Here is a 26,339-nt window from a genome sequence, read left to right as displayed (position 1 = left end):
TTATATAGTGTCCTCATTTGTCTCTTGTTACAGTGTTTGTTTTAAAGGCAATTTTGTCTAAGAATTGCTACTCTAGCTTTCTTTTGACACCATTTGCATGATAAATGTTTCTCCATTCCTCTCACTTTCAGTGGCAGGTATTTGTAGGTCTAAATTAGTCTCTTGTAGGCAGCATATAGATGGGTCCTGTTATTTTATCCATTCTGTCATCCTATGTCTTTTGGAGTATTTAGTCCATTTACACACAAAGCAATTATTGGTAGATAGGTATTTACTGTCGTTTTATTATTTGTTTTGTGGTTGTTTCAGATGATTTTCCCTGATCCCTTCTTGTCTTTCTTTCATGGTTTGTTGGTTTTCTTTAGTGGTTTTGATTCGTGGTTACCATTAGGTTTATATATATAGAACACCATCTGCATATAGCAGTCTAGATTAAGTTGATGGACATTTAAGTTTAAACTATTCTTTATTCCTCTCCTCATGTTTTTGGTATATGATGTCATATTTTACATCTTTTATATTGTGAGTTCCTTGACTGATTTTTTTTTTACAGAAATATTCATTGTTACTGCTTTTTTGTTTCCTACCTTCATACTATCATTTTTGGTCTTTCTTTTCCACCCAAAGGGTCCCCTTTAATATTTCTTGCAGGATTGGTTTAGTGGTCATTGAGTCCTTTAGTTTTAGTTTGTCTGGGAAACTCTTTATCTCTCCTTCTATTCTGAATGATAACCTTGCTGGATAGAGTATCCTTAGCTGCAGGTTCTTCCCATTCACCATTCCTTTCTGGCTTAGAAAGTTTCTGCTGGAAAACCCACTGAGAGCCTTATGGGATTTCCTTTGTATGTAACTGTTTTCCTTTATCTTGGCGCTTTTAATATTTTTTCTTTATAACTATATTTTGGGTTTTTCTTTTTAGATTTTACTTATTTATTCATGAGAGATACACAGAGAGAGGCAGAAACATAGCCAGAGGGAGAATCAGGCTCCTTGCAGGGAGCCTGACATAGGACTTGATCTCAGGACCAGGATCACGCCCTGAGCTGAAGGCAGACGCTCAACTGCTGAGCCACCCAGGTGTCCCTATATTTTGGGTTTTAGTTACAATATGTCCTGGTGGTTCTCCGTGCCTCCTGGATCTAGATATCTGCTTCTTTCTACAGATTAGGGAATTTTTCAGCCATTATTTCATTTCTTCAAATAAATACTCTGGCCCTTTTTCTCTCTTCTTCGTCTTCTGGGACTCCTCAACACAAATCTTGTTATGTTTGATGGAGTCACTGAATTTCCTAAATCTATTCTCACTTTGTATAATTTTTTCTCTTTCATTCAGCTTGATTAGTTTCCATTGCTCTGTCTCCTAGGTCATTAATTCTTTCCTCTGCTTTTCTAGGCTGCTGTTCATTCCACTAAGCATGTTTCTCATTTCATTTATTCAGCCTTTTACCTCTGCTATGTTGTCCCTTATCTCTATGTTAATGGTCTCACTGATGTTCTCCACTCTTTTCTCAAGTCCAGTGAGTATCCTTATGATCACTGCTTTAAATTCTCCATCAGGCGGGTGCTTGGCTGGCTCAGACAATAGATCATGTGGCTCCTGAATTCAGGGTTGTAAGTTCAAGCCCCACATTGAGTGTAGAGATTATTTAAAATAAAATCTTTGGGGTGCCAGGGTGGCTCAGTCAGTTGAGCAGCCAACTCTCAGTTTTGGTTCAAGTCATGATCTTGGGGTCCTGGGATTTAGCCCCAAGTCAGGCTCTGTGCTCAGTGGGGAGTCTACTTCAGGATTCTCTCTCTCCCTCTGCCCACCCCAAACTCTCTCTTGCTCTCTCAAATAAATAAATAAATAAATAAATAAATAAATAAATAAATCTTTTTAAAAAAAATAAATAAAATAAAATATTAGGGCCTCTGGGTGGCTCATTCAGTTAAGTAGTCCAACTTGATCTCAGCTCAGGTCTTGATATCAGGGTCATGAGTTCAAGTCACATACTGAGTGTGGGGCCTACTTAAAATAAATAAATTCATTTTAAGAATAAAAAAAATTAAAATAGGGATCTCTGGGTGGCTCAGCAGTTTAGTGCTTGCCTTTGGCCCAGGGCATGATCCTGGAGTCGCGAGATCGAGTCCCACATCAAGGTCCCTTCCTGGAGCCTGCTTCTCCCTTTGCCTGTGTCTCTGCCTCTCTCTGTGTGTGTCTCTCATGAATAAATAAAATCTTGAAAAAATTTAAAATAAAATCTTAAAAACATAAAAATAAAAAAAATAAATTCTCCATTCAGATATGTTACTTAATTCTGTTTTGCTTAGATCTCCAGCTGTGGCCTTGTCCTATTCTTTCATTTGAGACAGATTCCTCTGTCTTCTCATTTTGTCTAAGTCTCTGTGCTTGCATTAGGAAAAGTCAGCTATGTCTCCTGTTCCTTTTTTCTTTTAAAACATTTTATTTATTTATTCATAGAGACACAGAGAGAGAGAGATGCAGAGACACAGGCAGAGGGAGAAGCAGGCTCCATGCAGGGAGCCTGATGTGGGACTCGATCCCAGATCTCCGGGATCACAGCCTGGACTGAAGGTGGCGCCAAACCCACTGAGTCACCAGGGCTGCCCTATGTCTCCTGTTCCTGAGGTTAACAGCCTTCTCAAGAAGAGGTCTTGTAGTGCCCTGTAGCATGTCCTCTGTTCCACAGGTTCTCCAATGTGTGCTGCATGCACTCTGCTGTTGTGTCCTGGCCACTTTTTTCTTCAGGCCAGGGGTCTGTTGCAGTTCTCTTTGACTGTTGTACACAGTGTTTGGTCCTTGGCCTGTGTGTGGCACATTATCACTAGGTGTGCTCTTGTCTGCTTGTGAAATACTACCTGTTGCCACTGCCACCAGAACCAAGGCCTCACAAAACTTCCAGGTCAGGAGATGTGGTGTTGGCAGGGTTTGGGCCAGTCTTCTGCTTCAGGGGGCCCTGCCGTACTGGGCCAAGGCAAGTAAAACTGGGAAAGGTGGTTCTTCTGAAGCATGGGGTGCAGGGCTTGGTGTAAGCAAGTTAGGTAGCGAGTGTTGGTGCTGCTTTGTTAATGCTGAGGGGCAGGGAAGGGAAATGGTGCCAGCTAGTTCCTTTGTTCCCAGAGGGGTCTTTTCATGACAGCTGCCTCTTGGGGCCATGCTCTGAGATGAGCAACTAACCTCTCCACTGTGTATTCCAGGCACTCTTGAAATCACTGTTTCCAAGCTGTATGTCCACAGGCTGTTTGTTCTGCCTTTTCTTCAAGAGCAAGAACGGCCTCCAGGCTCTCCTAGAGCCAAGCACACTGACCTTTAAAACTTGAGACTTTAAGCCCTGCTGGTTGCAAGAACTCATGAAATTCAGGCCCTCTTGCTTTCCAAGCCAACTGCTATGGGGATTTGTTTTCCCCCTGTACTCCTCTGTGTGCTAGTTTGGCTTTTGCCTTTCTCTGTGACCATGGCTCCCTCCCCGGGGCAGCAGCCACTCTCCCTGTGTCTCCCAAGCTGCATCTCTACACTTCCTACCTTCCTTGATGTGGCCTCTTGTATTTGTGGGAAGAGGTAAGCCTAGGGTCCTCCTACCCCACCACCATCTTACTCTCCAAGTGAAGAGTCTTGAACTTTAAGTTTCATTGTTGTCACTGGGCCTTGGGACAAGTGAGGATGGTCCTCAAAATAGAAGAAAAAGGTAAGGCTTTCCAAGCAGGACTTACATGGGCAAAGATGCAGGAAAGTGCATGGTCTGTTAGGTGACTCTGAGGAGCTCAGAGGGCATGGTGAGGTGGGGATGGACCAGCGGGGAAAGGGCAGAAAGCCACTGAAGCTAAAGCCTTAGGAAGTAGAGAGCAGAGGAAGTTTGAAAGGGACGTGCACGGTGGGGACCCCTGAGGTTTAAGCTTCATTGGTGACACAGTAAAGCCAGAGACAGGCTGCCCAGGGTCCTGCTTCAGGACAATGACCTTCACAGGGGGCAAAATGTTAAGAGAATGATTTTCAGAGACCAGGCTTCCTGGAATGAACTGGAAAGGTGAGATGTAGAACTTCAATAATCTGGGGTCTCAACAACCCCCTACTCCCAGGCCTGTGGCCTCCACTAAAGAAGTCCTTTGTCCAGTGTGAGGAAAGGGTTGGGCCACTTCATACCTCTCAAGGCCCTGCTGCCACCCACATGCTGATTCTTTCTACCCTTTGGTGTCCACACCTAGAAGCCCCATAAGTTTCTCAAATTCTGTATGTTGAACACTGACATTCTTTCCTCACCTTCCAATCTTGTCTTTGCTCCAGGGGCCCATAACTCTGTTACCCACAAAGGGTCAAGAAGCCCAGATACCTGGTGATTATCCACAAGCCCTCCTCTTGGTTTCCTCCCCCCAGGATTCACTGGATCAAGGGTCGAGGGTCTGGCTCCCAAGAGTTCTTGAAGTCAGCCCTTTCTGTCCCTGTCCCTGTTCCCACTGCTCATTTTTTGGTGCTACCATCTTCATGACTCCTCCTTAAATGGGTTTGGCATCCCCTTAATAATGTATCCTGTCCAAATGCAGGTCTCAGCAGCACTCTGTCCTGGCCCCCAGTCCTCTCACTCTGAAACCCAGGCCCCTTACCGCGGAGCGTGAGGTTCCCCTGGATCTGATCTCTGACTTCTGTCCAACATCACAACCTGTCCCCACCTCCTCCTTCTCCACCTGCTCTTCCGCCACCAACTTCTTGCCATAGATCACAATGCTGCCCTCACCGGTGTCCTCAGGACTCAGCTGCCACCTCCCCTCCTCTGGGAAGCATTTCCAGGACCCACTCTCTCCCATCTGCTGATCCTTCTGTGGCCTGTTGCTCAGGGCAGGGCACCCGCTATAACTTGAGAGATGTTAGAGGATTTATGAGGGGAATTTGCTCCAGTCACTCGAGCCCTCTGACCTGGTTACTCCTCTGTGACAGGGGACCATACCCACACCAGTGTCTGAGCATTACAGTGAATCAGGCACTGAGCTAAAAGCACTGTATGCATCTCTCCGTCAGTCCTCACAGCAGCTGAGGCGAGGTGCCCTAACTCCCCTGTCCCTGGGCGGCCTCCTGGCCTGTTTAGCTGCTTCCCTCCACCTGCCCATACACACGCACTGTGAAGTTTGCAGGCGGAGAGCCGGTGCCTGTGTCCCATCTCATGTCTCCCAGGCCCCTAGAAGTGGGTTTGGCACACACTAAGTACTTAGTAAACACTTGCTGACTGAAGTAATAATCTGTGAATGAATAAAGCACCAGAACAGAGCCGGGATCCCAGCTCTGGTTTCTTTTTCCCCCACTGAGCAGGAGCCTGTGCGGAATGTGCTGTGTACGGAGCCTGGTATACAGTAGGTACTCAGAAGTGTGTAGCTGCTGCTGTTGCTACGGAGGAGGAGGAGGAGGAGGAGGAGGAGGAGGAGGAGGAGGAGGAGGAGGAGGAGGAGGCAGAAAGGAAGTTTTAATGACTACAATAGTCCCAGCTCCCCACCGTCACCCAGGCCCAGGTCCTCCCAGTATCCAGGCCGGGGCAGCTCCCGGGACTTGGCGGAAGGTTGGAGAGAACGTGGGCCCTGGCGACGAGGAGGAAACCCCCACCCACCGAGGAGGGGCGCTGCCGCGCGGCCTCGCACGCCTGGAATCCCCGGGCTGCTCCGCCACGGAGGCGCCCACAGGCCAGACCCGCTCTCACCACGGCCGCCTAACAACTGGCCTGAGCGTCCTGGGTTCGGATTCTGACTCCTCCGAACCCGAATACCAACCCTGGGTCGTCGCTGTCGGTCTCAGCCTCAGTCTCCCTGACGGCGCAGTGGGCGCTGCGGTCGGGCCTGTGCGGTGCCCGGCTTCAGCAGGCGTCAGGGGTGGGGCCGGCAGCCCCGGGGTTCCAAGGCGGGTCTGGGCCGCGGGGGGCACAGGGCGGGGGCAGCGGGACTCCCCAGTCCTTGTGCGCTCAAGCCAAGCTGGGGCAGCAGCTTCCCCTCTGAGCCGCAGGGCGCACGGAGGGGGTGCTGCGGGGCCCCCACCCAGCCGGGGCAGGAGCAGGAAGTCCACCAGGACAGTGCAGAGGAAAGGGGGTCTGGGATCCCCGGAGGGTTGGACAAGTCCACAGACCACTCCGGACCTCAGTCTCCTCCCTTGTAAAATGGACCGAATGACGAGCGAGTCCCTGGATATTCCGGGTTTGCGCTGAGGGTGAAGTACTCCTCTTGAACTCTAGGAAGCTCGGGTGTCGGGTGGGGGCTGCGCCCTCAGGCCCACCCCTGGGGCCCGCGTCAGCACCTGCAGGAGACCTGGGGCTCCGGGGGACTGCGTGAGGGTCCCTCCTGCAACCAGGAGCCCAGCGTGGGCTCGGGTCCCCTCGGACGGGGACGGGCGGAGGCCAGGACGGCGCGGCTGGAAGCTGGGCGAGCGGGGCCGCGGGGGCGCGGCGGGCAGCGTGGGAAGGGCGAGAAAGCCCAGCTTCCAGAAGCTCCAGCGCTTCTCTAGCCTTCCTCTTTTTTTTCCTACAAACTCTTCCCTCTTCGTTCTCCACTCTCCCCTTTTCCTTTCTACCTTCTTTCCCTCTCGCGCCCCTTCTCTGTTGCCCCCCATTTTCTTCTCTCGCTGCTTCTCCCCCACCTCCGGCTCATCGTCACCCTCGCACTTTATAACCAAACAGCCAAACCCCTTTCCAATTAAAGTGGAATTAGGCAACTCAATCAAATTAGTTCCCTATTAAAGCCCTTCTTTATTAAACCGTTTTCTTGTCCTGCTATTAAGTTTCACCGCCTGGCGGAACCCGAGCCGCCCCGAAGTTTACTTTGGGAAGTCGCCGGCCGACGAGGGGAGGGAGCGCCGCGTCTCCTGGAGAGGGGGGCGGGGGGGGGGCCGGGGGAGGGTCGGCGGGAGCCTCGACGGCGCCCCGCGGGGGGGGGGGGGGACCGGCTGCAGATCACCTGCCTCGGGCGAGCGCGGCGCCCCTCCGCCCCAGGCCGCCAGCCCCCGTCGGGCCGCCTCGGGCCGCAGCTCGGGGCAGGGGAGCGCGGCGCGCCCCCGGGCTGCGTCCAAATCTGCGGCCCGCGGAGAAGGGGCCCGGGCGCTCGGGGTCGGGGCCGCCCGCGCCGCGGAGCCTGGGTCCTGGTCGCGCGGGGGCGGGGGCGGGGGGCGCGGGGCCCCGGCTCCGGACCCCAAGCGCGCCCGACGGGACAGCGACGCCGCTCCAAGCCGGCCGCCCGAGGAGCGGGACGGGATTCGGGGCTGTTGTCTTAGAAAATAACATTTATTTCTAGCTCCTGTCTATGCGAAGGGAAACACGAAGCAGCCGCTCCGCGCGGCCGGCCCTGGGCCCGGCGGCTGCGGCCTCCGGCTCTGCTCCACCGCCGGGCGCGCGGCCGCAGGCGAGAGCGCGGGGGCAGGATTGTCCCGAGTTCACAATATATTTAAACTATAAAACCTGATAAGTACAATGCGCGCATAGTCTACTGTTTTCCATTTTGTCCTTTTTTTTGCTTGTTTTTTCAATATTTTTCACGTTAATACCGAGATCACCTACAGATTACAATTAATAACTTAGAATTCCATTTTATAACATTATACACTGGCTTGTATATATATATGTATAGATTATATATAGATTTATACATATATAAAAAGTCACACTGCACCAAGGAAACCCATGCTTATTGGCATAAGCAACAAAGAGAGCGACAAATACCGCAACGAGGAAAGTGCACCTTAGAACTTGTTTCCTTTTTTTTCTTACATTTGATATCGATATATAATGTGTCCCAAAGACTCGACTCAGTGCCAAGAGATTTATACATCCTAAATTTATATTTGTTAGAGCGAATATTTTTTTAAAAAAAAATTTAATAAGGAGAGGGAGACAGAGGACAGACTGCGGAGCATCCTGCGCGGCGCGGCCCCTGCGGCCTCCCTGGCCGCCTCCCCGGGCTGCAGGCGCCTGGCGGGGCGGCGGGTGACCCCGGGCCGCGCCCCTCTGACTTCGCCCGCCGGCCCCCTTCCGCTCAGCCCTCCACCCACCTTCCGAAGCGAGACCCGAGACCGACAGCCGCCCTTGGGCAGAGGCCGCAGGGCGCCCGGGGGGGGGGGGCGCCTACTGCTTCTCGGGGGCGCCGTTGACCATCGGGCCGTACAGGCCGCCGCCGTAGCTGGGCTCCTTGTGCACCGCCGCGGCGGCCGAGCGGTCGCGCATGAGGTCGCTGAAGGCGTAGTCCACGGGCGGCCGGAAGCCGAGCGTGGGCACCAGGCCGGCGGTGGAGTAGGGCGCCATGAAGGCCAGGCCGCGGCTGTGCGCCGCCGCCGCCGAGTAGGCCAGGCGCAGGGGGCTGAGGCCGAGCGGCGCGCCCAGCGGGTAGGCGCCCGCGTCGGCGCCGAAGTGGCTGGCGTTGGGCTGCAGCGGCGAGAAGGCCGAGCGGCTGCTCAGCGAGCCCAGCGCCCCCGGCGCCACGGCCCCGGCCAGCAGAGGTCTGTGGTGCGGCGGGGCGGCGGGCGCGGCCTGCAGGGGCGCGGGCAGCCCGGGGCCCCCGGCGGCGGCGTCCACGCGGCCCGGCCACGCGTCGTCCGCTGCCACCGCGGCCTTGTCCGGGGGCGCGGCGGGGCCGAGGCCGGCCGCCACGCCCCCGCGGTGGTGGTTCAGCACCTGCTCGATGGCCTGCACCACGTCGCCGCCGCAGCCCTGCAGCACCAGCTCCAGGACGCCCCGCCGGTGGCCCGGGAAGACGCGCGTCAAGATGTCCAGCGGCGTCCGCTGCCGGGGACCCGGGCCCGCGGGCAGCCCGGGGGCGGGGGCCGCCTCGGCCTCCTCCTTGTCGGCCTCGGAGCCGGACTCGGAGCCCAGAGGGCTGGCGGAGCCCGGGCTGTCCTCCTCGCCACCGCCTGCCGGGCCTGCGCTGCCCGGGCAGCTCCCCGCTGCCTCCTTGGAGGCCCGGGCCAGGGGCGACCCCGAGAAGGACTCGCCGTCTCCGTTCTCCGAGCCTGAGCCCGGCCGCACCTCCGGGGAGGACGTCCCAGGGCCCGAGTCCGCGCCGTCGGGCGACAGGGGCTTCCCCGCTGGCGGCTGCGGGCTGCCGGGGCGGCCGGTCGGAAGCAGCGTCTTGGGGAACAGCTCAAACTTCTGTAACTTGGCTTCTAGGAGGGGAGACAAGGGGATGTGAGGAGCGATTGCGGTGGGGAGGTGACGGCGCCCCCAGCACATCAGCCCCGTGGACCCCAGTTCCCTCTCCGAGCCCGATGACCCTCATTCACTGGGCTCCAGCTCCTCCCCCCCTTTTTTTTCTCCAGCAACTCTCTGACCGGCTACACCGGGTCTCACTTCCGCTACCCCGCAGGGCACACTCTCTCCGTACCCAGAGCCCCAACCGCCTGTGCCCTGTAAATTCAATGTCCAGGTCCCCTCTTGCACATCTGTACCCCCAACACCCCCAGCCTTATTCCCCCTTCCTAGTGGCTGCCCTGACCTGGACAAGTGGCCCGGCCCAGAGTTCAAGCAGGAGACAATACAACTTCCACCTCAGCCACCTACTGCACAGAGGACCCCACTCTGCACCGGCATTCCCAAGAGCGAACCCCGCCCTCGGCGCCCTCGGGCCCTGGGCCGCGGAGCTGGTTAGGGAGGGCGCCTTCGGTATCTAAGCGCTCCCAAGCCTTTCTGCCGGCAGAAATAGAGCCCTTATTTCTAAGCCACCCTTTGCGAAATTAAAACCTAAGTTCTTCACTCCCAAGATGAGGGCTGAGAGGGCCCCCAATGGCCCCAGCCTTAATTTCCCCGCTCCCTAGAAAAACTCGGCAGTTTCTTGAAGGTGGCGCCAGGCAGGGAGTAGGGGGTTCGAAGAGTGGGGGGATGGAGGGACGCGAGAGAGCTCCTGGTCTTGAGAAACCCGGGACGAGCGGGGAAAGCTGGACCGAAGGAGCGGGCGCCGCAGGCGGTTGCCCGGGGAGCAGGAGCAACTTGGGAGAAGGAAGAGGTGCCCTGATCCCTAGAGAAAGGGGTGCGGGCCGGGGGCACTGGGAGAGGGCCGGCCTCTCAAGAGGGCTGGGAAGGAGCCCGGGAGGCGGCCGGCGGCAAGGAGCAGAACCGGGGGGAAGGTCTCCGCGCGGGGAGACAGCGCAGTGCGCAGGCGGGGCCCTCGCGGTTACATCGGGGCCCGCGGGGACAGGGGAGAGCGGGGCTAATTCTTCAGAAAGGGGAGAAAGAGTTTGTGTGTTTGCGCCCCGAACCGGGGCCTGGGTGCGCGGCGAGCTCTCCGCGGTGGGGCGCGCGGAAAGGGGCCTCGGGTCCGAGGACCAGGACGCGCCCCGGCCCCCCCGACCCCCGACCCCCCCCCCCCCCCGCCAGGCCGGGCCTCCGCTCACCTGAGCTCCCCGCGCCCGCCGCGCCGCCTCCGGTCCCCGCGGGCGCCGCGGCCCCGGGCCCCCCGCCGTCGGCGGCGCACACGGAGCCGAAGACCTCGTAGGCGGGCCGCGGCGGGATGATGCCGTTGGCGGCGGCGAGCGCCAGGCCCTCGGCCGTGCCGTAGAGCAGCTGCAGCTCGCGCGCCTCGTTCTCCTCCTGCGCCTGCTGCCTGCGCAGCGCCACCTGCGCCGCCATGACGCGCTGGCGCTCGGCGATGAGCGTGCACTTGGCGCACAGGCAGTCCTTCCAGCGGCAGTAGCGCTTGTGGCCCTTGAGCGCCGACACCACGCCGTGGTTGCGGCAGCGCGCGCACTTGGGCGTCCGCGGGTACTTCTCGGCCGCGCGCAGCAGCAGCGGCGGCGCCCGGAGCAGGCCGCCCGCCACGCTCACCGGGAGCGACGCGGCCGCCGCCGCCGCCGCCGCCACCGACGCCACCGACGCCACCGGCGGCCCCGGCGCTGTCGCCGCCGCCGAGCCTGCGCCCGGCACGCTCGGCAGCTCGGAGCGCAGCTCCATGGCGGGGCCTGGCGTGCACGGCGCTGGGAAGGAGCGGAGGCCTGCGGCGAGCGGCGCCCGGGGCCACGCGGCTCGGCCAGGGAGGCGGGCGCGGGCCAGTGGGCGCCGAGCGGCTGGAAGCAGGTTCCTCCGGATCCCCCACCCGGTTCCCACCAGAGCGCTTCTTCTTAGGTCTGATTTACGCGCTGAGTCTAAGATTTCGTTTGGATCAGCGGTTCCGCTAGAAAAAAAATAAATAAAGAGACATATAAAGTTTGAGAAGTCACTGGTTCAGGTGGATATAACGAGGGTTTGAAAAGGAAAATATTGTCCCCCAAAGTTTAGCTTAATTGGGGTGAGACGGGTGGAGAGAAATGCTTGTCTGATGGGACTCGCATTAGAAGGAAAATTTGACCCAACAGAGTGACACCAAGGGCAAAACAGGAAAAATTCGAGGCGAAGTGACGTTTTGTGGAAAGGCTAGGAGGAGAGACCTATCAAAGCGCGCAAGGCACAGAGTTCGGGGGCTGGGTCTGAAGTTTTTACTTTGGGGGGGGGGAGCAGGAGAGTCAGACAAATCAGGAACAGAAAGAACAGCTCTAGGAGACAGTGAAGGCCGATAGCAAAACAAACACCTCAGGAGCAAAGTCAGGCCGCGGGGCCCCAGGGACCCGTGGAAATGCGGGGGCTACACGCGTCACGGTGCGGGCCTCCGGGGAGTTGGACAGAAGAGGAATGTGCAGAGGAGGTCGAGCAGGCCTGGGGAGGGCAGGGAAAACTAGGCCGAAGCCGCGGGGTCGGGGCGAGCCTGCGGCCGGGGCAACCCAGAGAAAACAGCTGATGCGGATGTCTGGGTCTCGGGGTCCACGTGGGGGGGAGAGAAGTGCCTGGGAAAGAAAAAAACATAAACCCCGCAGGCAAAGGTGGGGGACGGGGTTGGAGTAAAGGCCGCGGCACGACTTCAGCCCTGGGGCGCCGGGGCGGTCGGAAGGAGGGCGCCTTGGGAAGAGGCAGGTATTACTAGGAGGGAGGCGGTCGGCTTTGGCTTCTCCTCCGGGTTTAGGGGCAGCCTCGGCAGACACGCCCTCCCCAACCTGGGGTCTCCGCGGACCCTACTTGCTGCGGAATCTGGCGTTCTGGTCGCGGGCTGGCCCAGGAGACCTCCACGAGGCCGGCGCGTCGCCCCCGCGCTGGCTGCGGAGCCCCACCTGCGCCGCGGCCCAGCAGGCCCAGCCCGAGCCGCGCCCGCCGCCCCGGGGCCTGTCCCCGCGCCCCGCGCCCCGCGCCCCGTCCCTGGCTCAGCTGCCTCTGCGCCCAGGCCCCCGGGGCCGCGAAGCCCCTCGGCCGCCCCCCGCGCTCCGCTACCTGCTGGCGCGGGTCCTCCTCGCCGGCGCTGCGCACGCCTCCCGCTGCCCCGGCTGCCCGGGTCCCTGCCGGCCACGTCACCCTCCTGCGGCCACCATGCCCGCACTTCCGACCCCTCGGGACGCCGCGCAGCCCGGCCCTCCGTCGGAAACCCGAGCCGGCCCGGCTGGGGACGGGTGGCTGCCGCCCGCGACCCGGCCTCGCCGCGCGGCGTCCCCTCGCGGAGCGCGCAGCACCCTGCGCACAGCCGCGCCCCGGCCGCCGGCGCTGCCCGACTCTCAGGGAGCCGCGCGCCCGCTCTATTGTTGCTCCTCAGGGCTCCATTAGACAGACGGGGACAACAATGTGGCGCCTGCCATTGGCCAGGGGACGCAGGCGGCGCTCTGATTGGCCGCGCCCGCGCCCGGGGAGCCCCGCGTTCTGCAGCGGCCGAAAGATTCGAAACTCCAAAAGCTGCGCCGAGCGCCGGGGCGGGGCGGGGGGGCGCCGGGAGGAGCGCGGCAAATAGCGAGCGAGCGGTTCCGAGCGCCGGCAGCGTGCGGCCTGCGCCCAATTGCGGCGGCCGGCGCGCGTGTCCCGGGCCGCGCGTGCCCCGCTCCTGGGCCGCGCTGGGCTGCGCCGCCCTCCGGGGCCGGGGCGCTGGCAGGCCGAGTGTCCCCAGGGGCCCTGGTGGCCGGGGGCGGGATAGGGGCAGGTGACAATTCAATTAGGGCGACGGGGGGGGGGGAAGGGGGAAGGGGGCTGGGGGGGGAAGGAGGGCAGATGGCATAAATGCCAAGAGGCCGGTTCCTTCCTCCTCCCGGCGGCTCGGGTGCGCTCCCACGTCCGGCGCGCCTGGGGCGGTGGGGGCCGTGCTCCCTCCCGGTTGCTTCCTCCTGCCTCCTTTCAAATACGGGCCCTTCACTTAAAAATGTCCGATAGGCTAGGGCACCAGGAAGGGTAAGTGTGTGCCTTGCGAGGATTCTTGCTCTTAAAGAGGGGCCGTGGGAGCGCGGAGGGGCGCTTCCCGGCGGCCCTGGCTCCCCGCGCCCGCATCTTCCCTCCCCGCCCCTAACCCCGTCCCTCGGCCCCTCTTGCTCCGTCCTCGCCTCCGCAGCACCTCGATTTCTCGTAGGCGGGGGGGGGGGGGGGGGGAGGATTCTTTCTGTCGGTGTTATTCCGAATTAACGAAAAGTTTAGTTCTCGTTTTTAAACGAAAGTAAAGCGTGGCCTCTCTGTCTCCCCAGATCCTCTTGAACGCAGGATGCGCGTCCGTCTGTCCGTCCTTCCGGGCCTGAGACGAGGTCGCCACGGACCCCCAGGACTAGTTGTAACTTTCGCCTTCCTCTCCCGCACTGACGTCACGGCCCCAGGAACAGTCCGACCTGCAGAGGAGGTAACAGGTTCTGCATTTCGTTGCCCTTTCGAAAGGCAACATCTGGAATTAACACTGCGGTCCTCGCGCAGGGCCACCTTGCCTTCTCCAGTTGTCACCCCCGTGCCTTTTCTGGCCTTTCCTCGCCCAGTGTGCCCTCGCTCCCATTTCTTATTCTCCACTCTTCTCTTTCCTTCAGAGTACAGAAAATTTGCTTAATTAGTGCGGAAAATGAGGTTTCCCGTCGCTCTCCGTCACTCCCGCCCCCGCGTTTCACTGATGCTTGGAGAACTTTCTCGGGGCCCCGGGCCCGGCCTGCGCCGCGGGGCGCGGAGGTACTGGGCGCGCAGACCCGGCCCAGGGCCCTCGGGGCGCAGCCCCCGCCCTCGCCAGCCCAGCCTCGACCCGGTGGAGGGGCCTGGCGAAAGCTCCCGGAAGGCTGCCCAGGCCCAAGGCTGCCCAGGCCCGCGCCGCCCCGCCGCCGTCTGACGGCCACGTCACCAGGCCCGCGCTCCTAGAAAACTGCGCTCGCTGGAGCCGGGCGGGAGCGTGGGAGAGGACAAGGGTCAGCCCCGCGGGCCGCGCGTGGGGTGACGTCGGGGAGGGGTGCGGGGCACTGTGCGCTGCGGGGCGGAGGCCGGACCCCACCTGCCGACGCCCTGAGGTCCTGGGGCGAGGGACCCTGTTGACGGGCGGCCGCGGGGGCGGGAGAGCTGGGCTGGATCCCGCGCCCGCTAGGCGCCCTCTCCCGGGGCAACACTGGACAGGCTCTTCCAGAAATCATTTTAACCCCCCAACGAATGAACGATCGGAACCTGCCTGGCCTTCGGAGGGCTGCGGCCCAGACACGCCTTTTCTCGCTTGCGGCCGGGCCGCTGTGGGGCCCCGCGACTTCGGGGTGAACCTGGGGGAGTCAAGGTCCAGCCACGGGGCCTTGAGAACCCCACGCTGTCCCGCGCGTGTTTGAGGAGCCCCCTGTCCTTGGGGCAGGACACGCCTGGAACCCAGCCTGGCCCGAGGGCGGGCGCCTCCCCCGGCGGCTCGGGGGTCCCCGCGCGCAGCTCGGCAAGTCCCCGGCCTCCAGCCGTCCTGGGGCCCCGGGGCTGGGGCTCGGGGGCGCTGTGGCCTGGGTGGGGGGACGCGGCGTGAGCAGCCGCGTGGAGGCCCCTGCCCCCAGACCTCCGCAGGCCGCCCTGGCTTGGTCCTGATGCGCACCCAGGTCCCCAAGGGGAGCAGACCAGGAGGGGGGTGTCTGCAGGGCGCCCAGTCTGCGTCCTACACACACGGTGCAGCGGCTTCACACCTGGACACACAACCCGCACGTTGAGCTCCGTCCTCTGGAGTCCGGGATCCAACTCCCGCCTACACGCGGCGCCCCAGGGGGTGTGCGCACCTCCGCCGCCGCCCCAGCGCGAGAGGCCCCGGCAGGAGGCTGGGCTCGCAGGGCCCCACCGCCAGCCCCTCCGGGGTCCTGCGCCCACGCGCGGGCCTCCGCTGCTCCCCGAGCCCGTCCGGGCCAGGGCCGCAGGCTGGACCCTGGGCAAACGCAGCCAGACTCCCGGGCCGAGCGCGGCGGAGCCCCCGACGGCGCCCCGACGCCCCGCCAGCTCGGCATCCTCCCGTGCGGGCGCCGGGCCCAGAGGGGCTCCCCGCAGCGGCGCCCACCTCCAGCTCGCCGAGGGCTGCCCCGCCCCGGCCGGGCAAGGGCGGGTGTGGGGAGCTGGAGCCCCAGGGCGAGGCTGGGGGCGGGGGGTGCCGGGGGGGGGGGATGCGGGGGGGGGGGCGCCGGGGCCCCGAGAGGCGCTGACTTTTGCGCTGTTTGCCGGCGGGCTCGGAGCGAGCAGACGCCATCTGCTTGCCGGCTGCGGCGCGGCCCGTTTAATTACCCTCCCGGCGGCCTAATAGAGATGATATTAAACTAAATCTTTCTGACATTAAAAGTAATTATCCCCAAACCGGCGGCTCCGGGTCGGAACCGCCCCTCCCCTCCGCAGCCCTCCCCGGCCGCCCCGGATTCCGTTAGTGGGGCTGAGCTCCTTCCCGGGCGGGGGAGGGGGGGGGAAGGAGTCTACGCAGGCCGCCCGTCCGCTGCTTCCCCGCGGCCGCGCGGACGGCCCACGTGTGCACGCACCGCCCACGGCAACGGGTGGCCCTCCGGGTCCTCCAGCCTCGTTCCCGGAGCTGCGCCGGCCGCGCCCCCGGGGCCCAGCCAGGGATCCGCGGGCCCCCGCCCCGCGAGCGAGTCCCGTTGCCACCGCACAGGTGCGAACGCGGCCCCGGGCCGGGAGGAGCCGCCCCCGCCAGCGGTCGGGCCGCGCGGGATCCGGGCCGCAGCCTCCGGCCGTCGGCTCCCCGCGCGGGAGGGGCCCGCAGCCCGGCCGGCGGGTGCGAGGGCGCGGGAGCCCCTGCCGCAGCCCCCGCCCCAGCCCCAGTCCCCGCCCCAGCCCCCGCCCGCCGCCGCTCTCGGGACCCAGCCCGGGGCCGCCAGGCTCCCCGCCCCGCGCGCAGCCCTGCGCCCTGCGCACCGACGTGCTCCGCGTTTGAGCGCCGTCTGTGTGCCCCTGTCCCGCTAAGCGCCTGCTGTGTGCCCTGCGGCGCGGGCCCGGGGAGCTGCGACCGCCACGTCTTAGAGGCGAGTCCTCCGAGCTTCAGCGAGGCCACCCAGCTAGCCCGGGGTCACAGGGCTGCTGAGCGTCGAGGAAGATGGGAACCCGGACTTGGGGTTCTCCTCTCCTCCTGTTCCATCGGGCAGGGTCAGTCCTAGGGGCTTTCGGTCGGTTCGATTCCATTCAATTGATCGATCATTCGCGGAAGCACCGAGAGGGGTCTTTCATTAATTTCATTCCTGTCGGGCACCTCGTAAGTGGCAGCGCCTGAGGCCCAGGAGAGCTCATTGACCAACTAGGGACCCAGTCACCCAGCCTGACCTCGCGGTGAGAAACAGGAGTGAGGTGCGAGGGAAGGGAGGGATCCCCGAGGTGAGACGCTAAGTTTCCCAAGAGGAAACATATTATTAGCGTGTTGTGATAAAACATTTTGGACAGTTTAGCAAAGTACATTTGGAATTTTTCTCTGAATATGTACCTTTACAAAAATATGCTTTCTGTTACTTGCTCTTTTATATACAAACCCGAAAAACATCTTTTTCATATTAATCAAGACATCTACATAACCTTTAAAAATCGCTTAATATTTCAGTGTATGGATGTACATTAATTTATTTAGCCAATTTCCTCTTGAGAGGTATTTTGTTTGTTTCCAATTTTTGCTACAATAAACATTACTACATTGAACATTCTTTGTGAATTTGTCTAATGATTTCCTTAGGATAAATTCTTAGAAGTAAGATTGGTCAGAGGCTTTTTTCTTTTCTTTTTTATTTTTAAGGCTTTTGATAGCTACTTGTCAAATAGCCCTCAGGAAAGGTTGAGTCAACGACCACACTCAACAGTAGTGCATCTTACTGTTCTTTTTATTCTTTGACAATTCAGGCAGGAAAAAAATCTTTTGTCATTGTAATTTGCATTTCCTTAGGTATTTCTTAATTTTTTCTTTCTGTGTTGTCACTTGTGTTTTAAAAAAATCTGTATATATTGTTTTTTTTCTCATAAAGCTTCTCCTTTCTTTAATTTGTAATAGCTGTTTATATATTAAAGACAGTAGCATCCTCTTATTTTTAACATATGATGCATTCTCCTTTTTTTTTTGTTTTACCCAGTTTTTATACGGAAATGTTAAAAAATTTTACATAACCAAATTTGTCATTTTTTTCTTTATAGATTCTATTTACAGTATTATACTTACCAAGAGTTTTTCAAATTCAACTTTTCTGAGCACATTCACCTATAGGTTATATTAGCCCCTTCTCATTATTTACATTGATATCTTAAGTTCATTTGAAATTAATTTTGGTGGAAAGTGTGAAGTGAGTTTGTAACTTAATTTTTCCCCAAAAGATTAGGCCGTCATCACAGCTCTACTTAATGATCCACCCTTTCCCCCCACTGACCATATGCTATAATATACTAAATTCTCAGTTGGCATTAGGTCATTTCATCACTTTCTCTTCTAAGGAGGGATTTACTTTTGCACCAGCCTTACTCAAAAATTATTGTAGTCCTGTAATGTTTGGAGGGCAAGCATCTTTCTGAATCTTGATTCTTCTTTTTCAAAATCCTCTTGGCTATTTTGGAAAGACAGTCTTCTGAAAAAAATATTTTAGAATTTTAAAAGCTGATTCCAAAGGGAAAGTAAAAATTTAAAAACCCGTTGGAAATTTTATTTAACTACTTTTAGAAATTAATTCGAAGGAGATTATATATCTTTACAATATGGGATATTTCCATCTAGGACGCAGTGTGACTTTCATTTATTCACAGACTTCTATGTCCCTTTGTAAATTTTGTCATTTTGTTCCTATAGTTGTTTCTTAAGCACATTCTCTGGTATTTTATGTGTCTATTATAAACAGAATCTTTTTGCCCATCTTTTCACAATGTCTAAGTGGTAAGGACAGGAGCACAAGAAAGTTACTGATCATAGTATATTTACTTATCTGGAGCCCAGTCTGCTTGCTGAGCCATTTTAGATGAAGTTTCCCGGAGCTGAGTTTGGAAGGACCTGGAATTGACCCGGCGGAGGAAGGAACAGAGGGGCGAGTCTGCGCATCCGGAACGGTGCAAGGGCCCAAACGGCTTGCGGGCCTCCTAGTTTGGGGGACCACGTGCCCCGCAGGGTGGTCTCTGCACTTTCCCTCCCGTGGTCTCCGTCTTCGCCAAAGGGCTTCGCAGAGAGGGATTCCGGGCTCCGCCCAGGCGCCGCGACCCGGAGCCTCCCAGCGCTGCGTGACCCTGGCCGAGTCGCCTGCCCCGGGATCGGATCGGAGCTCGGCAGCGGCCGGGGGGTGGGGGTGGGGGTGGGGGTGGGGGTGGGATACGACGAGGTGAAGGGGCGCGCGCCGGGCCCGCAGCCCGTAACCCCAGGCCCCCAGCGGAACGCAGACGGGCCTGGAGGGGGAGGCCTAGCCGCTCGGCCGCGCCCCCCGCCCACCTCCTGCCCGCCCGCCTCGGCCTGCCCTCCCCTCCCGGCGGGTCGGGGTCGGGGTCGGGGTCGGGGTCCGGGTCGGGGGCGGGGGGGGGGGGGTGCTGACTCGGAGGCGTCCTCTGCCACCCGCAGGGCGGGTGCGGCCCGCAGCCCCGGAGGCCCTCAGGGGCGGCCCCGGCGCCTCCCACTCAGCCTGTAGGAGCAGCGCTCGCCCCCCGCCCCCCCATTTCCTGGCCAAGCCGTGGCCCTCGCGCCCCTGCGTCTGCCCTGAGGCCACAGCCTCGCGTCTTCCCGCACAGCTCCCGCCGGAGGGAACGGGGACGCGGGAGGCAGTGACTCCGGGCCCAGGCAGCCCTGGCGGGCTCGGGGAGCCTCCTTTCTCCCTTCTGAGCGCGAACAGCTCCCCTGTGCCCCTCGGACTGTACTCTCACCGCCCGGCAAGGGTCTCCCACCATCGCTCCTGTCTCCCTAGCGCCCTTGTCCCCGGGCCTGGCCGCCACTCCGAAAACTGCCCCGGCAGGCGTCCCGCATTTGTCGCATTCCCTCCTATGTCAGATGGAAGGAAAAAGAATGCTCTCCTGGGGTCACTGTGAGGGTTCAGCAACACAACTCATGGGAAGTCCCTCTCAGTGTCTGACATGTAGTAAACACTCAGGTATCCTGGGTATTGCTACTTGTTAGCCAGGAGCTGAATGAGTGATTTCTCTTTGCCTTCACTCCAGAGGGGAGAACTATTCTTCCCAGTACCCTTTTGCCTCCTTGAGAAGAAGGACTGGGGAGCTGGGAGTGGATGACAGGAGGTGACTTCTGCTCTTGAACTGTAATCTGCAAAGTCCCTCCAGAATCAGAATTCTTTTTTTAAAAAAAATATTTTATTTATTTATTCATGAGAGACACACACAGAGAGAGGCAGAGACACAGGCAGAGGGAGAAGCAGGCTCCATGCAGGGAGCCTGACATGGGACTCGAACCCAGGACTCCAGGATCATGCCCTGGGTTGAAGGCAGGCGCTAAACCACTGAGCCACCCAGGGATCCCCTAGAATCAGAATTCTGATGGACTGTCGTGGTTCAGAGACCTCTGGCAGGCGTGGGGCCATCTCCTAGGTCTGGCGCCTTTCCTAGGTCGCCTGGCTCTCTCCCACCACCCTTTTCAGTGGCTCCGTTAATCAGAACATGTTTGTGATAAAGTGTAAAGTGATATTGTGCCAGTAAGAAAGGAGCATCACAGCCCAGAGCCCACCCCCAGGCTCTGGAGGCAGCAACCCCGCCTCTGCTCAGGGCCTCTGCTAGTTTTGGCCCACCATAGCCCTGCTGGTTCCTGTGGGACTCCCCGGAGGCAGGGGCTGGGTTCTTAGCCCCCATGGTACAGTACTTTCATGCCAGAGAATAGGGCCTTTCCCTTTGTGTCCAAGCCCTCCCGTACCATGTACAAAACGTAGAAGATGCACCATTTTTTATATCAGGCACCTGAGGCATGTAGGTGATGCTGCACATGCTACTTCATTGGTGCTTGGTGTGGCTGAAGGGAAGCCAGAAGGGAGCCTTGCTCAAGTCATTTCACTGCTCTGGGTCTCAGTTTCTCCATCTGTGGAATGAGGAGAGGTAGACCTGCTGCATCTGGAAATGCTCTGAGATGAGAAAAGGACCACGCATACCCAGGCAGGAAGATGATGATTCACATGAGGGATGTTCCATCTGGCTGGGGCCTTGGCAGTCTGCTCTGGGAACACAGCAAAGTTCCGGCCTCCAAACCTGATTTCCTTTATATGTGTTTTCACTAGACACCTCCCCTCCCCCCGCCGCCCCGCAACACAGGGAAGATTCAGCAAGACTCTCCTTGCTGCTAACTCTTCAGAAAAATACTATGCCTCTGTTTACCAATGTGTGTCCAAGGAAGGCAGACAACATTTCCAGGGCCCCGGAGACCTCAGCTCATTCATCCTATAGGATGCCTACATTTTCTAACTCTGATCCCAGATTGTCAGGCTTGGGCAGTGCCATTTATTACAGAATGGACTCTGGCTGCAGCCCCTTGGGGGGGGGGGTTCATCTCTCCCAGAAGTCTGTCCAACTGCCCGAACTGGCTCCTGGAAATTCTGGGCCAACGGTAGAGGCTGGGAATCCAGCCTAAGTGATGAGTAGGTGAGTCAAAACGGACCCTTTAATGCACATCTAATGAAGTGCATGATGGGAAGAAAAAAAAAAAGATTTGCTTTGGTGAGACAGGGTATGTTCTATAGTAGTTAGGAGACTTTGGGCAAATGATTTAAGCTCCCTAAGACTATGAAACAGGGATAGTATGTTCCATCTCAGAGGGCAGTTGTGTAGTTCACTCATTCATGGGACATTTCCTGTCTGTGCTCTGTGGGGGGGGGGGGGGGGCAGCAGACCTGTCAGCGTCCACAGAGGGAGCCCTCTGAGCCAGTCAGCACCGTGACAGGCTAAGTGCTCTGCTCTGCGAGGGGCCGCCACAGGGACTGGAGGAGGCTCCCAGCCTGGCCCGGGTCCCTGAGGCTTTCTGGGGAAGTAGCGGGTGGAGCCTGAACGCTGGGGTCCCAACACCTGCATTTGAATCCTGGCTCCTCAGTTTACTGCCTGCCGGACCTTGGGCAGGTTACCTAACCTTTGGTCCTCAGTCTGCTCACCAATAAAGTGGGGAGACTAAGAACTCCTGCTTCACACGCTGATCGGGGCTGAAGAGCTTCCTGCCTGGCCCTCCACCGACACACCCGCTCACTGTAGGGCCCACAGCTATTTGTCACCACTCGAGTGCAGGGCCAGGTCCCAGGGGAGGACAGGACATCGGCTCAGACGGACTCGGACCTTACCCTCCTGGACTTGCACCTCAGGCAAAATCTGAGCTGAGTCTCAAGTTGCCTCCCACCTAAGGAGAGTTCCAGAGGAGGGGGGGTGCGGAGGAACGGACTCAGGGGCTGCTGACATTTCCCGGGCAAGCAGGCAGGGAAAGTGCAGGGAGACGCAGGGGCCTCCTGGGGCAGTGGGAGGAGGCGAGGGGCGTTCAGGCCCCCCTGGGGGGGGGGGTTACCATTACCACGTTCTCTCCCCTGTGGCTTAGGCTGAGCCTCGGGCCCAGGTCAGGCGGAACCTCAGCTCCTCCCTACTAGCTGGGTGTCTCCGGACAGGGACATCCTCTGAGCCTCAGTCTCCCTCCCTGTGAACAAGGGCACTAGCGGCAGCGACCGAGAGCGGCGTGCAGGTGCCCGTGCAGGGCTCGCCGGGGCTCAGCACGGGTTCCCTTACCCTCCTCTCTCCCCGGCAGGTCCAGTCGGCTTTGTTCCGGCTCCGGTGCACCAAGGCGCAGTGGCCGTGGGCCGCGGGACGGCGCGACCAGGCCGGGCCCCGGAACGCGGAGGATTGCGCCCCCGCCTCTGCCGTCGGCTTCCCCAGCGAGCGGCGTGAGACGGCAGCGACCACCTGCACACACGCACCGTTCCTCGTTCAGGCGTGTGCTGACTGGGTACCAGTCATTCTGCTGGGCCTGAGGATGAGGAGGGACTTTGGGGGGGCCGCAGTCTCCGGGGGGGGGGCGGGGGAACACGTGAGCTGGGAGGCATGATTCACGGTGGTCCAGCGCGACCGAAGGGCGGCGAGGAAGGGTCCTACCCTAACCTGGAGGTAGGGAGGGTGTCGCGATGGTCAGGGAAACCGCTTAGGAGGACCTGAAGTGTCAAAGTGAAGGGCGGAGGGGTAGGGGTCTGGTGGCAACAGAGGGGAGAGTGTCCAAGGCCAGAGGGGATGCAAAGCTGATGCTTTCAGAAAACTGCAGGTGATTCAGGATGTGTGTTGAGGGCATGGCTGGAGGTAGGTGGGAAGGGGTGTAGGGGCCAGATGACGGGAGTCTTAAATGCAGGCTGAGTTTGGGTTTTATTTGGAGGGCAATGAAGGGTATGGAGGGTACGGAGGCATGGCTGTGGCTTGGTGAGGCAGGTGTTAGAGAGCTCTTTCTGGCAGCTGTGTGGAGACTGGTCCCGAAGAGAGGGACTGAAGAAAGGGAGATCAGTTAGGATGTGGTTTCATAATCCAGGTGAGAGACCACAAAGGTGGTCTTCCGAGGGAAAAAACGCGGGTGGGATAACGGATGAAGGAGGAAGGAATGGACTTTGGAGATGTCAAAGAGGTAGAAGCTATAGGATCCTTCTTAAATAATGCATGTGCTTAAAAACAAAAGGCATTGCCTAAAACCTGGAGAGGAGTTATTTTGGAGAGCTGAATTTTCTATGGAAATGGGGCTTTACCCATTTTTGTAACCATCAACATTTTAAAAATGTTATTATTGTGATTATTGGAAATGCCTTGGTAAAAGGTCATACTTTCATGGAAGGTGGCATTGCATTGACATAAACAGCGGGAGCTTTAGAGTCAAAGGCCTGGGCCCCAAACTCTGTTCTGTTCCTTATTAGCTGTGGTGCTTGGGCAAGTCACACTTCACCTCTTTGAGCCTGTTGCTTCCAAATGGGGTCAAGATCACCGATTGGACAGGGTTGTTGTGGGGTTACATGTGGTAAGGTATGTGATGCTCTGAGCACAGTCCTGGGTACACCCTGAGTGCTCAGCAAGTTAGCCTCCTCCCCTCTCCTTCCCATGATGGCCCGGACGTAGCCTCTGGACGCTGTAACAGTGACACTTGGTGCAAGGTTCTCGAACCATCCCTGCAGGGCCCCAGGGTAGGACTCCTGGACTGCTGGCATTTTCACATTTCCTGTGTCCTTCTCCATAAGTGGCCACTTGTCACTGTCATCACCCACACTTTCTTTTCCTTTTATAATCCCGGGTGAGTTTGTAGACCAGAGAATAGCTAACTGCTTTATACGTTAACTGATGTCTAAATGTTAGTTTATTTAATCTTCACAACCTTATCAACCAAGTACTATAATTATCTCCATTTTCTAGCCCAAGAGTGGAGGCACAAGAAGGCGAAGTGGCTTCCTGAGGGCACACTGCTGGTAAGCGCAGGACCCAGGGAACATGGCTCCAGAGGTTATGCTCTTAGCCACACATTATATCACCTCTCAAAACTGAGAACCACAACTAATAGTGTGCAAACTAGGAGTTAATAGAATGAAGACTGGAGAGGAAGTCTCTTTTATTGCTTTTCCTTTCAGGCCACACTTTCAAAATATAGCTGGGAGGAGCTGTAAGGCCAGGGGGTTGCTAGGGGTCATCTTCCAAAGCAGATCGAGATGAGGGAGAAGCACTAAATGCAGACGGAGGTTCAAGGCAAGAAAGCCCAACAGTTGTATCTCCCCCGCTCTGGGGTTTGCAGCTTTCCTTTAGATAAAAATGTGGCTTGATGAAAAGAAGAACGGGCAGATTCAACTTCCCAAATGGTCTGGTGGTGTTTGCATGAGGTACATGGTGGTTCTGAATTTTCTGGCATCGATACTGCCCACTGAGAATCTGATGAATACAGATTTTTCCTTCCAGAAAATTACATTTAATTTTTCATACACAGTTGTGGAGGATGCCAAGGTCCATTCTCGGACATGAAATTTAGAGATTCTTTATGGAAGAGCTGTGAACCTGGAAATCAGCACCTAGGGCTCGAGTCTGGACTCTTCTACTGACAATCTGTGTGACTTCAGGCAAGCACTGCCTTTGAGCTCCATGTACAAAAATGGAATGATCATCTCTGCCCTGCCTTCCTCACTGCAGTGGGCTGTGAGGATAAGTGTGGAAGGTGTAGAAACTGCAAAATGCTATCTGAATGTTATCAGGACACTGAGGTTCAGAGAGGTCACTTACCTTGAGGTCGCACAGCTATTAAGTGGCAGAACCAAGGTTCAAACTGGAAGACACGGAAGTCTCTAGTGTGTGTGTGTGTGTGTGTGTGTGTGTGTGTGTGTGAGAGAGAGAGAGAGAGAGAGAGATATCTCCCTCCAAGAATTTTTAAAAAGACCAAATGAAAAAAAAAAAAAAGACCAAATGAAGTAATGCAGGTGACAGGGTCACCAGACTCTGACGTGTGATGTTTATGTGATTACTCCTGAATTTAGGGTCCATGTCCCATCCACCTGTGGGATCTGCGACTGGGTGGATGAGGGGCTGGGAGGGATGGAGGAGGAGTGTTAATCAGTGATGCTGCTCATGGAGACAACTAAGTCAGTTCCTCTTCCCCATCCAAATGAATGACATCTGTGCCTTTGGGGAAATCTGTCAGAGCTCTGCAACATCTTTAAAACCTATCCCTTGGACCAGCGTACTCAGGTCAGTATGTGTAGCTTTGGGAGTAGCAATTTTAATGCAGCTGCAAACCTATTTTATGTGTCTAATGTCACCAAATAAAACTTATAAAAGCCTAAATCCCGTTCTCCTACATTAAAAAAGAAAGATTCCATAAGATATTCTCATCCAATTCAGACTTTGGATGCTTACAATTCAGAGATCAACACCTGTGTGTCCCAAAAAACTAGCGGTGCCAAAAAATGGCAACACTGCAAATCAGAAAGTGCCTTAAACCTTCAAGCTCATGCTCCAAACACAACTAATAATCTAAGAAACACAAAGGAATGAGCCGGAGCGGGGGTGAGGATGACAAGGAGCCCTGGAGCATCACGGCAAACAGCTGGGCCCAAGAACACGGGGCTTGGTTCTGAATGGCTCCCTGCGCCTGGTGGCTGGGATGGAAAGCCCGGGGAAGTGTGAGGGCAGGAGGAAAAACTGTCGAAGGACGAAGGACGAAGGACGTTGCTATTTCTATGGTCGCAGAAGTTACTTAATAACGTCTTCTCTTGTGATAGCAAGTTACTTAATGTTTTTCTTAGAACCTAACTTTATGCAAGTCGCTTTAACTTTGTGTTTGTAAGAAAAAGTCCCAAACTGCTTTGGCCTCCTGTTCTGGAGCTTGGGAGACCAGAATGACGTCACTGTACAGTGATAATTAGCAGAGGCCTTTCCCAGCAATGGGGGCTGATGGGCTGGTGTTACATGAGACTGACCTAGGAGAATCTCTCAAGACCTGGTTGAAAAAGGGTGTATAAATTTCATACACATTCAAGAAGCATTTAATAACTTTTACGAAATCGGGTGCAGAGTAAAGTCTGTATTACTGGAATACAGAAGTGAGGATGACAAGTCAGAACACTAGGATGAAGTCAAACCCAGATCGATGAAACAGGTTAACCAGGAAAGAAAATTCAGAGTCCTGTCTCTCCAACTGCCACCCACTCTTGCTGCTGTTCCCGAGTATGGCCTGGGTTCAGAGCTAGAGCATTTGCTCAGCAGCTACAGAACAAGGTCTACCTGAAAAAAGAAGAGCCGGTGCCCTCGTGCATCCACAGCATTGGAAATGACGGTCTTTGGGGCCATCGGTTAGGAAGGTAGGAGTGGAGCTGGGGAGGGAGTACTCAGGTTGAACTCCCCCCACAGTGGGTGTCTTATCCTTTCAGCCTCCCTGGGAGACCTCTGGAGCCAGAGAAGGCCTGCACTGAAGCAGATGTAGCACAATCTTTTAGGAACACATCTCGTAGGAGAGCGTGTTCGGGGATGTCCCTGGTTGGAGCATCAAAGAAGAGACACAGGAGTAATTTTCCTGGCCAAAATCCAATAGCCACTTCCAGAGAAAGGGAAACTGACCAGCCATATCTTAGGCTTCAGTTAGAGTCTACTGAAAAACCCTTGAATTGGGCCAGGGGAAGAAACCCAGAACTTAGAGTGTACACTGAACAAATACAAAATGTC

The 26,339-nt window shown here is 57.3% G+C and overlaps 2 protein-coding genes across 2 annotated transcripts; one reads left to right on the top strand and one right to left on the bottom strand.

Moving 5' to 3' along the window:
• Nucleotides 1-7,954: 7,954 nt before the first annotated feature.
• On the bottom strand, nt 7,955-12,540 carry DMRTA2 (DMRT like family A2). Its single transcript, XM_077844993.1, has 4 exons — nt 12,243-12,540; nt 11,511-11,764; nt 10,343-11,118; nt 7,955-9,118 (listed from the first exon to the last, which is right to left on the bottom strand). Exons 3-4 carry the CDS (start codon nt 10,896-10,898, stop codon nt 8,085-8,087), a joined length of 1,590 nt encoding a protein of 529 aa, XP_077701119.1. The 5' UTR covers nt 10,899-11,118; nt 11,511-11,764; nt 12,243-12,540; the 3' UTR covers nt 7,955-8,084.
• A 249-nt stretch (nt 12,541-12,789) lies between these two features.
• On the top strand, nt 12,790-24,585 carry LOC144281976 (uncharacterized). The gene is made up of 5 exons (XM_077844992.1): nt 12,790-12,936; nt 13,469-13,617; nt 21,922-22,119; nt 23,553-23,605; nt 24,115-24,585. The coding sequence occupies exons 2-5, from the start codon at nt 13,486-13,488 to the stop codon at nt 24,224-24,226; spliced, it is 495 nt and encodes a 164-aa protein (XP_077701118.1). The 5' UTR covers nt 12,790-12,936; nt 13,469-13,485; the 3' UTR covers nt 24,227-24,585.
• The last annotated feature ends 1,754 nt before the right edge of the window (nt 24,586-26,339 follow it).

Source organism: Canis aureus, chromosome 13, assembly GCF_053574225.1.
Source record: "Canis aureus isolate CA01 chromosome 13, VMU_Caureus_v.1.0, whole genome shotgun sequence".
Classification (NCBI taxonomy): domain Eukaryota; kingdom Metazoa; phylum Chordata; class Mammalia; order Carnivora; family Canidae; genus Canis; species Canis aureus.
Note: the sequence above shows the minus strand (reverse complement) of the source record. Positions and strands in the feature narration are given on the sequence as shown.